This window comes from Sminthopsis crassicaudata, chromosome 2 (assembly GCF_048593235.1).
Source record: "Sminthopsis crassicaudata isolate SCR6 chromosome 2, ASM4859323v1, whole genome shotgun sequence".
Lineage (NCBI taxonomy): Eukaryota > Metazoa > Chordata > Mammalia > Dasyuromorphia > Dasyuridae > Sminthopsis > Sminthopsis crassicaudata.
The window spans coordinates 623,476,417-623,490,968 of record NC_133618.1 but is presented as its reverse complement, the minus strand read 5'-3'; the positions used below and the strand labels follow the sequence as shown (position 1 = coordinate 623,490,968).

General features: G+C 33.2%; 1 protein-coding gene across 1 annotated transcript; it reads left to right on the top strand.

The window, feature by feature from the left end:
- Window positions 1–3,304: 3,304 nt before the first annotated feature.
- Window positions 3,305–4,237, top strand: LOC141553788 (olfactory receptor 13A1-like). The gene has a single exon (XM_074285254.1). The coding sequence runs from the start codon at window positions 3,305–3,307 to the stop codon at window positions 4,235–4,237; it is 933 nt and encodes a 310-aa protein (XP_074141355.1).
- The last annotated feature ends 10,315 nt before the right edge of the window (window positions 4,238–14,552 follow it).

Sequence of the window (14,552 nt, the reverse complement as noted above, 5' to 3'; positions counted from 1 at the left end):
TAAGTCATAATTAAATGACTCCCATTTAGTTGAGAAACTCCATATGGGGTTGCAAATTACAGTAATTTTAAGAGTTAGATTCATTGTGTTAAAATGTATTTTTTAATTCAAGGAGATAAACTTTTTTCAAATTTAATGATGAACTCATAAGCCTACAAAATAAATGTCCTTTAAGCAAATATTTATTATTCTTTTTTAAATTTAAAAATATGTTTAAATTTTTCTCTTTTACTCTGGATTCTCTCCCACTCACTAATAAGTCAAACAACATGATATTAATTATATTGTGAAATCATGTAAATTACTTCCATATTAGCCATATTGTACAAAAAAATAAGGGAAAGAAAGAAAAGATAAACAAGAAAAGTCAAGAAAGGAAGGAAAGAAGAAAGGAAGGAAGGAAAAAGAAAGAAACATAGAAAGAAAGGAAAAATAAAACTATACTTGAATTTCCACTTAGAGTTCCTCTGTTCTTTCTATATTGGTAAATAGTGTTTTTCATCAAGAATCCTTTGGGATTTTCTTGGATCACTTTATTATCAGATAGTTAAGTCTTTCATAGTTGATAATCATTACAATATTTTTGTTACTGTGAACAATGGCATCTTCGTTTGGCTCACTGCTCTCTGCATCAGTTTATGTAAGTCTTCCCAGGCTTTACTGAAAATATTTTCTTTTGCCATTTCTTATCACCAACATTACTTTGTCACAATCATATACCACAAATTGTTCATCCATTCAATTGATAGTCACTCTTTGAATTTCCAATTCTTTGCCACCACAAAAAGAGTTACTATAAATATCTTTGTCCATGTAGGTTTTTATCCCTTTAATTGCTTTAGTACACAGAAATCATTGAAGTATGCCAGATCAAAGGTTATACACAGTTTTATAGCCCTTTAGGCATAGTTCCAAATTTTTCTCTAGAATACTTGAAGCACTTCACAACTTCACCAGCAGTTCTTTAGTGTATCTATTTCATCTTATCTCTTAATTTTTTTTTCATTTCTGAAAAATATGAAGTGTATTAAGTGGTACTAGTAATTGATAGCATTTTTCTGTAACCACAGATCACTTTTATCTCTTCTGAAAATTATCCATTCATGTCTCATGATAATTTATCAATTGGTGAACGGCTATTAATTTTATCAATTTGAATTACTTCTCTATATATTTGAGAAATCTGACCTTTAGCAGAGAAAATTGCTTTAATATTTTTGACATTCATTGTCTATGGTACCCTTTTCATCAAAATGTGGTTTCCTTAATTATGTTTTTTTTTTTTTTTTTAATTTGGTCTATTTCTAGTTTTGCTTTGTTGGGGATTGTGATTACTATCCCTGCTCTCTTTATTCAACTAAAAAATATAGTCTGCTACAACTCATTTTTTTAACTTTTTTTTTTGGTCTTTGTGTTACAAGTATGTCCGTTATAAACAACATACTGTTGGATTTAGGTTTCTAATTTATTCTGTAATGCATTTCCATTTTATAGGTGAGCTTATATTGTTCACATTCACAGTTATGATTACTATGTATCTTACTTAATTCTGTTTTCTTTTGTTTATTCTTTGTAAGGGCCCTTTAAATGGGCGGACACAGTGTAACAGGAGATTGAGGCCCGGAAGTAATTTCTGTGGATATTAGGACTGCCCTGTAGGTGGGATCTTGGCCATACTGAGATAGCTTCATAATGGGTGACTCTCTCGCTGATTGGCTGTGTGTGTGACCTCACAGGCCCTTTATAAGCCCACTGCAGACAGCAGTAACTCTTTTTAACCTAGCTCCCTGAACCAAGTGGATGGATAGCCCAGAGAGGTAAGGATTTTGGTAGTGAACACGTGGGTCTTCTGACCAGGTGTTCACTAGGGAACCAACAAGTCAGGGCATCAAGTCAGGCATTATGTGAGTAGGTATAATAAAGGCTTTTAAGATTACACGTGGCTGTTCTTGAGCATGCTACCGGTTATTAAGCTATAGATTCAAGAAATCATGGCCAGAGACCTTTGAAGGCCTCAGAGGAGGCGAGGCGAGTAGAGTTCACACTGCAGTGGTCAAAGGCACTCTGCTAGGCCTAGGACAGACTAGTAGTTGTAACTGCCAGTAGGGCAAGGTATAAATAGCTCCTGAATGTGGATGCATCAGGAATTATCAGGTTTTGAAAATATTTAATATTCAGAATTAAGACTCTGAAAGATCCAGTAGCAACGCCACTTAGGAGGGAAGGCAGGCAATATGGACCCAGGTAACTCTGGGATCAGGCTCAAGGATACAGCTGAACATAATGCTTATATAAAGAGGTTAAGGAGCCAGATGGAAGATCTTTTAACAGAGATCACCACTAAAGAACAGCAGGAAGCTTGTAATCAAGCTCCCAGAAGGCTATCCCCACACCCATTAAATATAGCTCGGAGAGGGAGCAACCTAGAGCTAATGTGTTTGTATGACAGTATAGAGTATAAAATGCGACAACTAGAAGGACTCCTCTGAGGTCTTCAAAGATCTCTGGCCATGATTTCTTGAATCTATAGCTTAATAACCGGTAGCGCACTCAAGAACAGCCACGTGTAATCTTAAAAGCCTTTATTATACCTACTCACATAATGCCTGACTTGATGCCCTGACTTGTTGGTTCCCTAGTGAACACCTGGTCAGAAGACCCACGTGTTCACTACCAAAATCCTTACCTCTCTGAGCTATCCATCTACTTGGCTCAGGGAGCTAGGTTAAAAAGAGTGACTTCTGTCTGCAGTGGGCTTATAAAGGTCCTGTGAGGTCACACACACAGCCAATCAGCAAGAGAGTCACCCATTAGGAAGCTATCTCAGTATGGCCAAGATCCCATCTACAGGGCAACAATATATAAAGCAACAATATCTGTGATTCATGCTAGGATGGATTGGTAATATCTGTAATCTATAAGTAAGTAATGAAGGATCCAGAGAAGAAAAAAACCTAGTTCACATGGAGAAATGTCCAAAATTTATGAAAATATTCAAAGTAAGAGAACTTAGTAGAAGATAGAGTTTAAATCTAAATTTGTTTTTAAAGGATGTGATTGTGTTATTAGTTTTTTGAAAAGCTGTTCTAGACTATTGTAGGCCAGTTCTATACATTATTTTTGGGTTCTCATGGTGAAAGGTATTCCATAGTTTAGATTTCTTAAGTTTCATAAAGCATACATACTTAATAAGTCTCTTTTAATTTTCTAGATGCTACTTCCTATCACATTTCTTCAGTTTGGTTAACATTTGAACGTATACTCCAAGAACCTCCTGTCTGATCCAGAAAATCTTGCCAGATTAATGGCTATTAGTAACCATTCACAGGTGACAGAGTTCATTCTCCAGGGATTCTCTGAACACCCCAAATTTTGGCTTCCATTATTCAGTTGTTTCCTCTTCTTGTATATAGTTGCTCTCACAGGCAATGGCTTGATCCTCACAGTCATCACACTCAACCCAAGCCTCCACAGCCCCATGTACTTCTTTTTGTTCAACTTGGCCACAATGGACATTATCTGTACCTCTTCCATTCTGCCCAAGGTGCTGCAAGGACTGCTCATAGAGAAGAACACTATTTCCTATGAGGGTTGCATGACCCAACTCTACTTTCTCATTTGGTCTGGTTCATCAGAACTGCTTCTTTTCACAGTCATGGCTTATGACCGCTATGTGGCCATCTGCCACCCCTTACATTACAGTACCATGATGAACAAGACACTCTGCAATGTGTTGGTAGCTGGCGTGTGGCTCATTTGTGCCTTCAATTCCTCCATAAATACTGGTCTAATGACAAGACTGTCTTTCTGTGGACCTGATGTGATTACTCATTTCTTCTGTGAGATCCCCCCTCTCTTGTTGCTCTCCTGTACTTCTACCTATGTTAACAGCATCATGACAGTCATAGCAGATGCTTTTTATGGTTTTATAAATTTTATTCTGACATTGATATCCTATGGTTTCATCATCTCTAGCATCCTGAAAATTCAGACATCAAAGGGAAAGAAGAGAGCCTTCTCTACTTGTTCCTCTCATCTTATTGTGGTGTCCATGTATTACACAGCTGTTTTCTATGCCTATATAACTCCTATTTGTAGCTACAATCCAGAGAAGAGTAAAGTGGCTGGTGTGTTGTACACCATGTTAAGCCCAACTTTAAATCCTCTGATCTATACCCTAAGGAATAAGGAGGTCAAAATGGCTGTTAGGAAATTCTTCCTAACCTTTAGAAAGTAATTAGGGATTTTTCAAGCCTTTTTGTACAGGGTGGTATAAGGCTATTTTATTTATGCCCAGAGTTGAGAAAATATAAATTTTAAATAAAGATCTTCTTTGGCGAAATACTTTAATGCTTACCATGATCTTATATATGTCACAAGTCTCAGATTTATTGAGTTATTGAATTTTTAAGTATTATTGCATTTTGAAATAAATAGTACCTACTTCACATTGTTTTCTGCATTATACTTCTATAACTACAAATTTTCCCCTTTACAAGATTAATATGAAGAAGTAAATATCCTTTCAGTTTAACTTTAGCTTTTATTCCAGTATTTATATATAATTTCTCTATTACATCACCCACCCCTCTCTTTCTCCTCCCTACTTTTTTTGTCACTCAGAAGCTTGACATCCCTGGCAGAGACTAAATATAGGCTTAATTGTAACCTCTTACACATACAAGCCTTGCTATGTGCCACTTAAAACTTTTAATATTCGATTACTGTCATGACAGGGCAACAATATAAGACTGAAAAAGGGTTTGATTGTTCCTCAACAGCCCTTAATTGAATCCTGGATTTGTCCTAGTACTATATTAAGCATATTCTTGTAAATTCCTTGTGAAGTCAGACATTCCTCAAAGGTAGTTACTTGTAGCACTGAATTTCTCAGTACGATTTCATTGTTTCCCGAAGCAGTAGAGTCTTGTTGGAACTAGGGGTCTTGGACCCCTTTTTACTATCATATATAATATAAATATCCTCTTAGAATAATGTTTTAATCATAAAATAAAATTAAGAAAATATATTATATTGATATGCAGTTATAACAATATTACAAGTAGTAAGGTTATTTTATCATTAATAAAATTATATGCTAATATTAGATATGTATAAAGTAAAAACCTTCTTAATGAGGATAAGAATTTTTGGTCCTAACTGATTTTCCTTTTTTAAAGTAATTTTTAAAATATATTTCCCAACTATATTAAGTCCAATGATTGGTATATTGAAGGGGCCTACCCAAGAAAAGATATATGTGAGTAATAAATTATCTAATTTATGATCCTTTGAGTGCTTTGTTTTCTTGGCAACAAATTACCCATGATGTCATCTTTTTAAAATTAATTTTATAATTATAACATTGTTTTGACAGTACATATGCAGAGGTAATTTTTTTTACAACATTATCCCTTGTACTCCCTTCTGTTCTGAATTTTTCCCCTCCTTCCCTCCATCCCTTCCCCTAGGTGGCATGCATTCCCATACATATTAAATATCTTATAGTATATGCTTGGTACAATATATATGTGCAGAACCGAATTTTGTTGTTGTTGTTGTTGTTGTTGTTGTTGCAAAGGAAGAATTGTATTCAGTAGGTAAAAATAATCTGGGAAGAAAAACAAAAACAAAAACAAAAACAAAAACAAAAAATACTCACAGTTTATACTCATTTCCCAGTGTTCCTTTTCTGGGTGTAGCTGATTCTGTCCATCATTGATCAATTAGAATTGGATTAGCTCTTCTCTATGTTGAAGATATCCACTTCCATCAGAATACATCCTCAAACAGTATCATTGTTGAAGTGTAAAATCATCTCCTAGTTCTGCTCGTTTCACTCAGCATCAGTTGATGTAAGTCTCTCCAAGCCTCTATGTATTCCTCCTGTTGGTCATTTCTTACAAAACAATAATATTCCATAACATTTATATACTATAATTTACCCAACCATTCTCCAATTGATGGGCATCCATTCATTTTCCAGTTTCTAGCCACTATGAAAAGGGCTGCCACAAACATTTTGGCACATACAGGTCCCTTTCCCTTCTTTAGTATTTCCTTGGGATATAAGTCCAGTAGTAGCACTGCTGGGTCAAAGAGTATGCACATTTTCATAACTTTTTGGGCATATTTCCAGATTGCTCTCCAGAATAGTTGGATTCTTTCACAACTCCACCAACAATGCATCAGTGTCCCAGTTTTCCCACAGTCCCTCCAACATTCATCATTATTTGTTCCTGTCATCTTAGCCAATCTGACAGGTGTGTAGTGGTATCTCAGAGTTGTCTTAATTTGCATTTCTCTAATCAATAGTGATTTAGAACACTCTTTCATATGAGTGGAAATAGTTTTAATTTCATCATCTGAAAATTGTCTGTTCATATCCTTTGACTATTTTTCAATTGGAGAATGGCTTGATTTCTTATAAATTAAAGTCAATTTTCTGTATATTTTGGAGATGAGGCCTTTATCAGAATCTTTAACTGTAAAAATGTTTTCCCCATTTGTTACTTCCCTTCTAATCTTGTTTGCATTAGTTTTGTTTGTGCAAAACCTTTTTAATTTGATGTAATCAAAATTTTCTATTTTGTGATCAATAATGATCTCTAGTTGTCCTTTGGACACAAATTCCTTCCTCCTCCACAAGTCTGAGAGGTAAACTATCCTATGTTCCTCTAATTTATTGATTATCTCATTCTTTATGCCTAAATCTTGGACCCATTTTGATCTTATCTGAGTATGTGATGTTAAATGTGGGTCCATGTCTAGTTTCTGCCATACTAATTTCCAGTTTTCCCAGCAGTTTTTGTCAAATAATGAATTCTTATCCCAAAAGTTGGGATGTTTGGGTTTGTCAAACACTAGATTGCTATTTTTATTCACTATCTTGCCTTGTGAACCTAACCTATTCCACTCATCAACTAGTCTATTTCTTAACCAATACCAAATGGTTTTGGTGACTATTGCTTTATAATATAGTTCTAGATCAGGTACAGCTAGACCACCCTTCATTAATTTTTTTTCACTACTTTCCTTGAAATTCTCGACCTTTTGTTGTTCCATATGAATTCTGTTGTCATCTATGATGTCATCTTAAAAAAAAAAGTTCCCAAAGCTAACTTCAGAGCTTCTAAGTTCCCTAAGCTAGCTTCATGTTTTTTTCCTTTACAGTAAGAAAAGTCAGTGAAGAAAGTAGATATAATAGTCTTTATATTAATACTAAGAGTATGTGTTATGATCCTTTGCCACTCATTTTTTCTCCATTGGAGATAGCTTAAAATTATTTCAAGCACTGCTTATCCAATTGATTTTCCTCCTGAATATGCATATATATATATAATATGTATATATATATATAGTCATCTTAGTAGTTAATTTTCAGTTTATTATTAGGCCTTACTTCTTCATTTGTTACTTCTAAAGTTTTTAAGAAGGCCAAATAATTTTCTTTTTCTACAAAATTATCTATATTGATTATAATATAACTGTACTTTCACATTTTTTTCTATATTGATTTCTTCATAGGAAAATTGTCTATTCATATCCTTTGACCATTTATCCATTGGACAGTGATTCAAAGTCTTTAAAAAAATTAATAGTATTTTATTTTTCCAAATACATGTAAAAATAGTTTTCAAAATGCATTTCTGTTCTAATTTTTTCTTATTCCCTTTCTTACTTCCCCCCTCCCCAAAACAGTAAGGATTCTAATATATGTTAAATATGTGCAATACTTTTTAAACATATTTCCAAATAAGTGGATGTCCCTCAGCTGGGGAATAACTGAATTAGTCATGTTATATGAATGTAATGGAATATTATTGCTCTATAAGAAATGATGAGCTGGATAATTTCAGAAAGGCTTGGAGATACTTATATGAACTGATATTAAGTGAAATGAGAAAAACCAAGAATACATTGTACACAGCAACAACAAAATTATGTAATAATCAATGTGATGAACTTTACCCTTTTCAACAATGAAACAATTCAGACCAGATGCAATGATCTTGTGATAATTTGGTTTCCTCATTACCTACTCTAATTCCACTAATTTCTTTTTCTTCTCGTATTGCCAAAGCTAACATTTCTAATACAATATTGAATAGTAATGGTGATAGTTGGCAATATTGTTTCACCCCTGATCTTACTGGGAATGATTCTGATTTGTCCCCATTACATATGATGCTCTCCAATGGTTTTAAATAAATGCTACTTATCATTTTAAAGAAAAATCAATTTATTCCTATACTCTCTAGTATTTTAATAGGAATGATTGTTGGATTCTATCAAGTGCTTTTTCTGCATTGATTGAGATAATCATATAGTTTTTGTTAGTTTGGTTACTGACATAGACGATTATGATACTTCTTTCCCTAATATTGAACCAACCCTGCATTCTTGGTATATACTTGGTCATAACATATTATCCTGGGGATGACTTTCTGTAGTCTCTTTGATAGTATTTTATTTAAGATTTTTGTATCAATACCCATTAGGGAAATTGGTCTAGAATTTTCTTCTCTGTTTTTACCTTACCTAGTTTAGTTATCATCAGCATATCTATGTCATAAAGGAATTTTGTAGGACTCTTTTTTCTATTTTTTTCCGAGAGTTTGAATAGCATTAGAATTAATTGTTTTTTAAATGTTTGATAAAATTAACCTGTAAATCTATCTGGACATGGATATTTATTCTTAGGTAATTTATTAATAGCTTGTTCTATTTATTTTTCTAAAATAAAACTATTTAAATAATTTATTTATTCTTATATAAATATGGGCAATCTATATTTTTGTAGGTATTCTTCCATTTTACTTAGGTTATCAAATGTATTGACATATAATTGGACAAAATGCCTCCTAATTATTGCTCTAATTTCTTCTTCATTTGGTGGAAAGTTCTCCATTTTCATTTTTGATACTAACAATTTTTTCTAATCAAATTAAGTAAAGGTTTATCTACTTTGTTGTTTTTTTGTTCATAAAACCAATTCTTAGTTCTATTTAATTCAATGGTTTTCTTATTTTCAATTTTATTAATCTCCTTTTATTTTCAGAATTTCAAATTTGATATTTAATTGAGGGCATCTAATTTGTTCTTTTTCTAGCTTTTTTTATTGTAAACTCAATTCATTGATTTTCTCTTTCTCTATTTCATGCAAATAAGCATCTAGAAAGATACAATTGCCCCTAAGAACCACTTTGGCTGCATCCCACAAATTTTGGTACATTGTCTCATTATTGTCATTCCCTTGGATTAAGTTATTGATTATGTCTATGATTTGTTGTTTAACACATTCATTCTTTAGGATGATATTATTTAGTTTCCAATCACTTTTTGGTCTATTTTCTCCTGGCCTTACATTGCATGTGATTTTTATTGCATCATGATCTGAAAAAAAAATAATTTACTATTTCTGCCTTTCTGCATTTGATTTTGAGGTTTTTATGCTCTAATACATGGTCCATTTAGTACAAGTTCCATAAACTGCTGAGAAAAAAGTAAACTCTTTTCTTTCTCCATTTAATTTTATCCAAAGATCTATCATATCTAACTTTTCTAACATTTTGTTTATCTCCTTAGCTTCTTTCTTATTTATTTTGTGATTTGATTTATCTAGTTCTGAGAGAGCCAGATTGAGATTCTCCACTAGTATAATTTGGCTCTTTATTGCATCTTGCATCTCTCTTAACTTCTCTAGGAATTTGGAAGTTATATTACTTGGTGCATATATGTTTAGAATTGATATTGCTTCATTAACTATGACACCTTTAAGCAAGATACAGTTTCCTCCCTTATCTCTTTTAATAGATCTATTTTTTGATCTGAGATCAGAATCACTACCCCCGTTTTTTTTTTTTAATTTTATCTGAAGCATAATAAATTCTGCTCCACCCCTTTACCTTCACTATATATGTATCACTTTGCTTTAAATTTGTTTCTTGTAAACATTATATTGTAGGATTCTAGCTTTTAATCCAGTCTGCTATCAGATTCTGTTTTATGGCAATGTTCATGTCATTCACATTAACAGTTAAAATGGCTAATTCTGCATTTTCTTCCATTTTATTTAATCTAAATTTTCTCTTTCCTTTCTTTCTATCCTCCCCAGTATTTTGCTTCTGATCACCACCTCCCTCAAACAATTCTCCCCCTTTATAGCTTTTTCCCCTTTTTTATATCTTTCACCTATTACTTCTGTTTTCCCTTCCATTAGCCTTCTCCTTTCTTTTCCCCTTTCCCCTATCATTTTCCTATAATGTGAGATAAATTTCAGTGTGATATTCTCTCTTTGAGCTAAATCTGATGAGAGTAAAGTTCACACAATGTTCATTCGCCTCTCTTCTTTCCCTCAATTATAATAGGTCTTCTTTGCCTGTTTGTGAGATTAAATTTGCTTTATTTTGCTTACTTTTCCCTTTTTTCTTGTACAATCCCCTTTTCTCCTCTAGTTTCTTCTTTGTATTAAATAAAATTAAGTTATAGCCCCATTCTTTAAGTATACCCATAACAGAAATATAGTTCTCAAGAGTTCTTTCCTTTTTAACTTTTTATTCTTTTCTTGAATTCTGTGTTTAGAGATTAAATTTTTTGTTCAGCTTTGGTCTTTTCATTAGAATTATATGAAATTCACCTGTATCTCTGAATGTCCATCTTCTTTCCTGAAAGATAATGCTCATTTAATTATATAGCTTATTCTTGGCTATAATCCAAGTTCCCTTAGCTTTTGGAATATCAGATTCCAGACCCTTTGATCCTTTAAGGTGGATGATGCTAGGTCCTGGGTAATCCTGATTCTAGCTTCTCAGTATTTAAATTGTTTCTTTTTGGCTGCTTGAAATATTTTTACCTTGGTCTGATAGTTCTAAAGTTTAGTCACAATATTTCTTGGAGTTTTCATTTTGGGGTCTCTTTCAGGAGGTGAGAGGTGAATTCTTTGAATAGGTATTTTACCTTCTGATTCTAGGACAGTAGGGCAGTTTTCCTTTATGATTTTGGTAAAATAATGTCTAGGTTACTTTTTTTTTTTAATCATGGCTTTCAGGAAGTCTGATAATCCTTACATTGTTTTTCTACTTTCAAGTTCAGTTGTTTTTCCTGAGCAGTATTTCATATTTTCTTCTATTTTTTCATTGTTTGGACTTTGTTTAACTGATTCTTAAAGTTTTATTAAGTCATTCACTTCTATTTGTTCAATTATAAATTTTTAGTATATTATTTTCTTCAGTTACCTGTTCTAGCTCTTTTGTATTTGTTTATCACTTTTTTCCCATTTCATAAATTCTGTTTTTCAATGAGTTGGTATCTTTTTTCATATTTATTTTGAAAGGAGTTATATGATTTTCCCATTTCATCAAATCCATTTTGTAGGGAGCTATATGCTTTCCCCATTTTATAAAAAAAAAATTAAGGCATTTTCTTTAATTTGTTTTTTCTTTTCTATACCCTTTTTCAGAGATGTCATTTCCTTTCCCCATTTTTCTTCTCTTTTAAGATTCTTTTTGCAATCTTCCAAGAAAGCCTTGTAATATGGTGGCCAACTCATATCTCCTTTTGGGACTTCATCTGGAGTTGATTGGCCTTTAGGAACCTCAGGATTTGAGGTCTGTTCTCTCTCTATCCATAAAATTTGTTTTTCATCAGCGTTCTTTTTGATTTTTTGTTTATTTGTATTAAAGCTTTCAGATCTGCTCTTAAGGCAAAGGAGCAACTACTGCTTTAGTTTAGCCTGGGGCCAGTGTTTCTGTCTGCTTCTGGTGCTGGGTAATCACAGCTGGATAATCTGGTGCTCAGTTCTTCATGGGCTCAGGGACTTACAATTTGCTTTTTGTATTCTATTTTGGGATTTTTACAACAAATCTTCTAATACCTGCTTGCAACCAAGACAGAGGCTCACAGAAGACTCCTGGTGGACACTGCAACACTGGCTCCTTGCCCCAGTTCCTTGGTCTGGGCTCCCTATTTGTGGCCTTGGCTTGGCAGAACTGTCTCCCTGCTCATTTGAAACAGACCTGTTCTGAAGGTCTTCCAATGTGTTGTACTCCAAATATTTGTGTGTTATGTCACTCCAAAACAAGTTTAGAGGCTTAATCTGATGAGGTAATAGGGAACCTCAAAATGATGAGGTAACTTGAACCAAATCATGAGTTAAATACCTAATAATGAGGTATATACCTCAATAGGATTAAGTGAGGTCTAGTGGCAGGATTTGGGGTACAGGTAGTCACATGGAGCTCCCCTGTAACCCCCTTAGGATTCGGCGCAAGGATACAAAGTTAAGTCAGGTCTAGTGGCCGAGAGAGTCCCCTGTAAATGAATTTACAGGCCAAAAACCTAGATGGGTAAAAGATGTTTATTGCCAGGTTTGGAAGCAAGGTTAAGGTCTGGTTAGTAAAAGGCATTAGATAGAGGAAGATATAAGCCCAAAGCAGCGGGGACAGAGAATCTCTGATGCAAGCATATTAGCTGGCATCTTTCAAATCTCTGAACAAAAGATGATTCTAGCTTTGCTCTTTTGTATCTGCTTGAAGAAGTAATGGGCGGAGCTCAGGTTAATTCCTTGAAGGCCAGATTTTTGGAGGGCTTTATCCAAGCCAGCTCAGATCCAGTGGGGGGGGCTGGATACAGTCCAAACTAGTTCTGACCAGATTTTGTATCAAAGGGAGCTGAAAACCCAAACCAATTGGGGGCTGGGTACAACCCAAACTGGATCAGATACAGATCTTTTCCATTAGGAATATCTTGTCCCAAAGGTAGATCAGACAAGGAATCTTAAAGGGGCTATGCCCGCTACAAATCTATTGTTGGTTTATTTGGTCAGAGGAGGTCACAGGAAATCGTGTCTGCTCTCTGTCATTTTGGCTACTCTGCTGAATTCTTTTGTGTTCTCAAACTCTTATTAGCTGTGTAACCTTGAACAATTTACTTAATCCTATTTAACTCAGTCCCTCATCTGTGAAATAAACTTGAGAAGGAAATTGAAAACTACTACATTATTTTTGATTTCATATAGAGAAGGACATAATAAAAATGACTAAATAAAATATAAGGATTACATAATGCTTACATTGAATTAAAAGTTATCACCATCATCATCATTTCATTATCTTGATGGATTACAAATAAAAATGTTCAAGTCCTTATTTTGCTATTATTCTTTCATATTTAGTATATTATGGACCTTTGTGCAGCCAGACAAAATACCTTTGTTTTGTAATTGAATAATACCACCAAAATGTATATTGCTCTTCTGAGGATTCAGTTAATTAACTTTAGATCATCTATAGGAATGATGATATAGATTACATCCATATAAATAACACTTTGCCATAGGGTTTTAATTTTCCTAAGTCTTCATGTTTTGAAAGTTTTTTTTTCACATTATTTGGACTTTTTGAATATTTGACATTACAACATCTTAAAAATCTTATACTTGAGCATTTATAAATGCATGTTATATTCAGGCAGCTGTAGAGACAGTTCTGTCTCTAATGATGCTCCACTTCAATCACATAAGTCTCAAAAATGATTTGAGGTTTGCATTTGTAGGATTGGTATTTGTCTTAGTTTATAAAGGCTAAATTGCAATATTCTGATGACCTGCTTAACTTGTTTTTTAGATATCCTGTAAATTCTGATTTTATTATTGTTATATTTCTACTATTTTTGTCTAAAGTTTAAAGAAGTCATAGTATGTGTCAATTCTTTTACCACATAAAGCCTGGGTTTTTAAGACTCCAACATACTATTCATATAGTCAATTTAGTTTAATTCACTAGGGAAAAATAAACTCCAAAATATCAGAAAAATCATCTGTTTTGTGCCATGTAAATTTTCAGTTGACTAGAATTATAATGTCATAGTTTCAACATAGTCCAAGATAATTCAGAGTTTAATTGTTTCTCTAGGGGTTAAGATGGCAGAATTTCCCAGGGCTTTCTATAGCTGACCTTTGGAAAATGATTGGGTTAAAGTGGATCCCTGTCCCATCCCTATTTATAGACCAATTAACACACAAACTTGTGAGCACTGAAGGTTTTATTTGAAAAAAAAAGAATCTTCTATTTATCACCTTCTAGCAGAAAAAGGTAAGTTTGCCAAGAAATAAGAAATAGGTACTTCGTTTATTAAAAGAGGGGGAAAAGCATATTTACATTTTTATTATAGGTCTCTTTATATTTATGTATATTATTAAAAGCAGCAGTGAAGGATAGAAAGAGGGAAAGAGAAAGCAAGAGAGTGTGAGAGTCAAATAAAAAAGAGATGTACATAGATAGAGACAGAAGAGACAAAGGCAAAGGCAGAATTTTTGCTAAAATAGAAAATGATATAATGTTGAAAAGAATAAAGTATTAGTTCTGTTTTTCCTTTTAAAATTCTATCTTAAAATTTGTGATGAAATCAAAGAATCAGATTGAGGAAATTTATTTATTATCAGTCATATAAATTGAAAAAAGAAAGAAAAAAGAATCTGATTAGAATTATATTTGATTAGACCTGATTAACTCTAGTTAGATTAGGAATATGATCTGATTTCCTCTGTCTTA

What these genes read in the sequence shown, in the direction of transcription:
- LOC141553788 (XM_074285254.1), top strand. Translation starts at nt 3,305, where the DNA reads ATGGCTATTAGTAACCATTCACAGGTGACAGAGTTCATTCTCCAGGGA.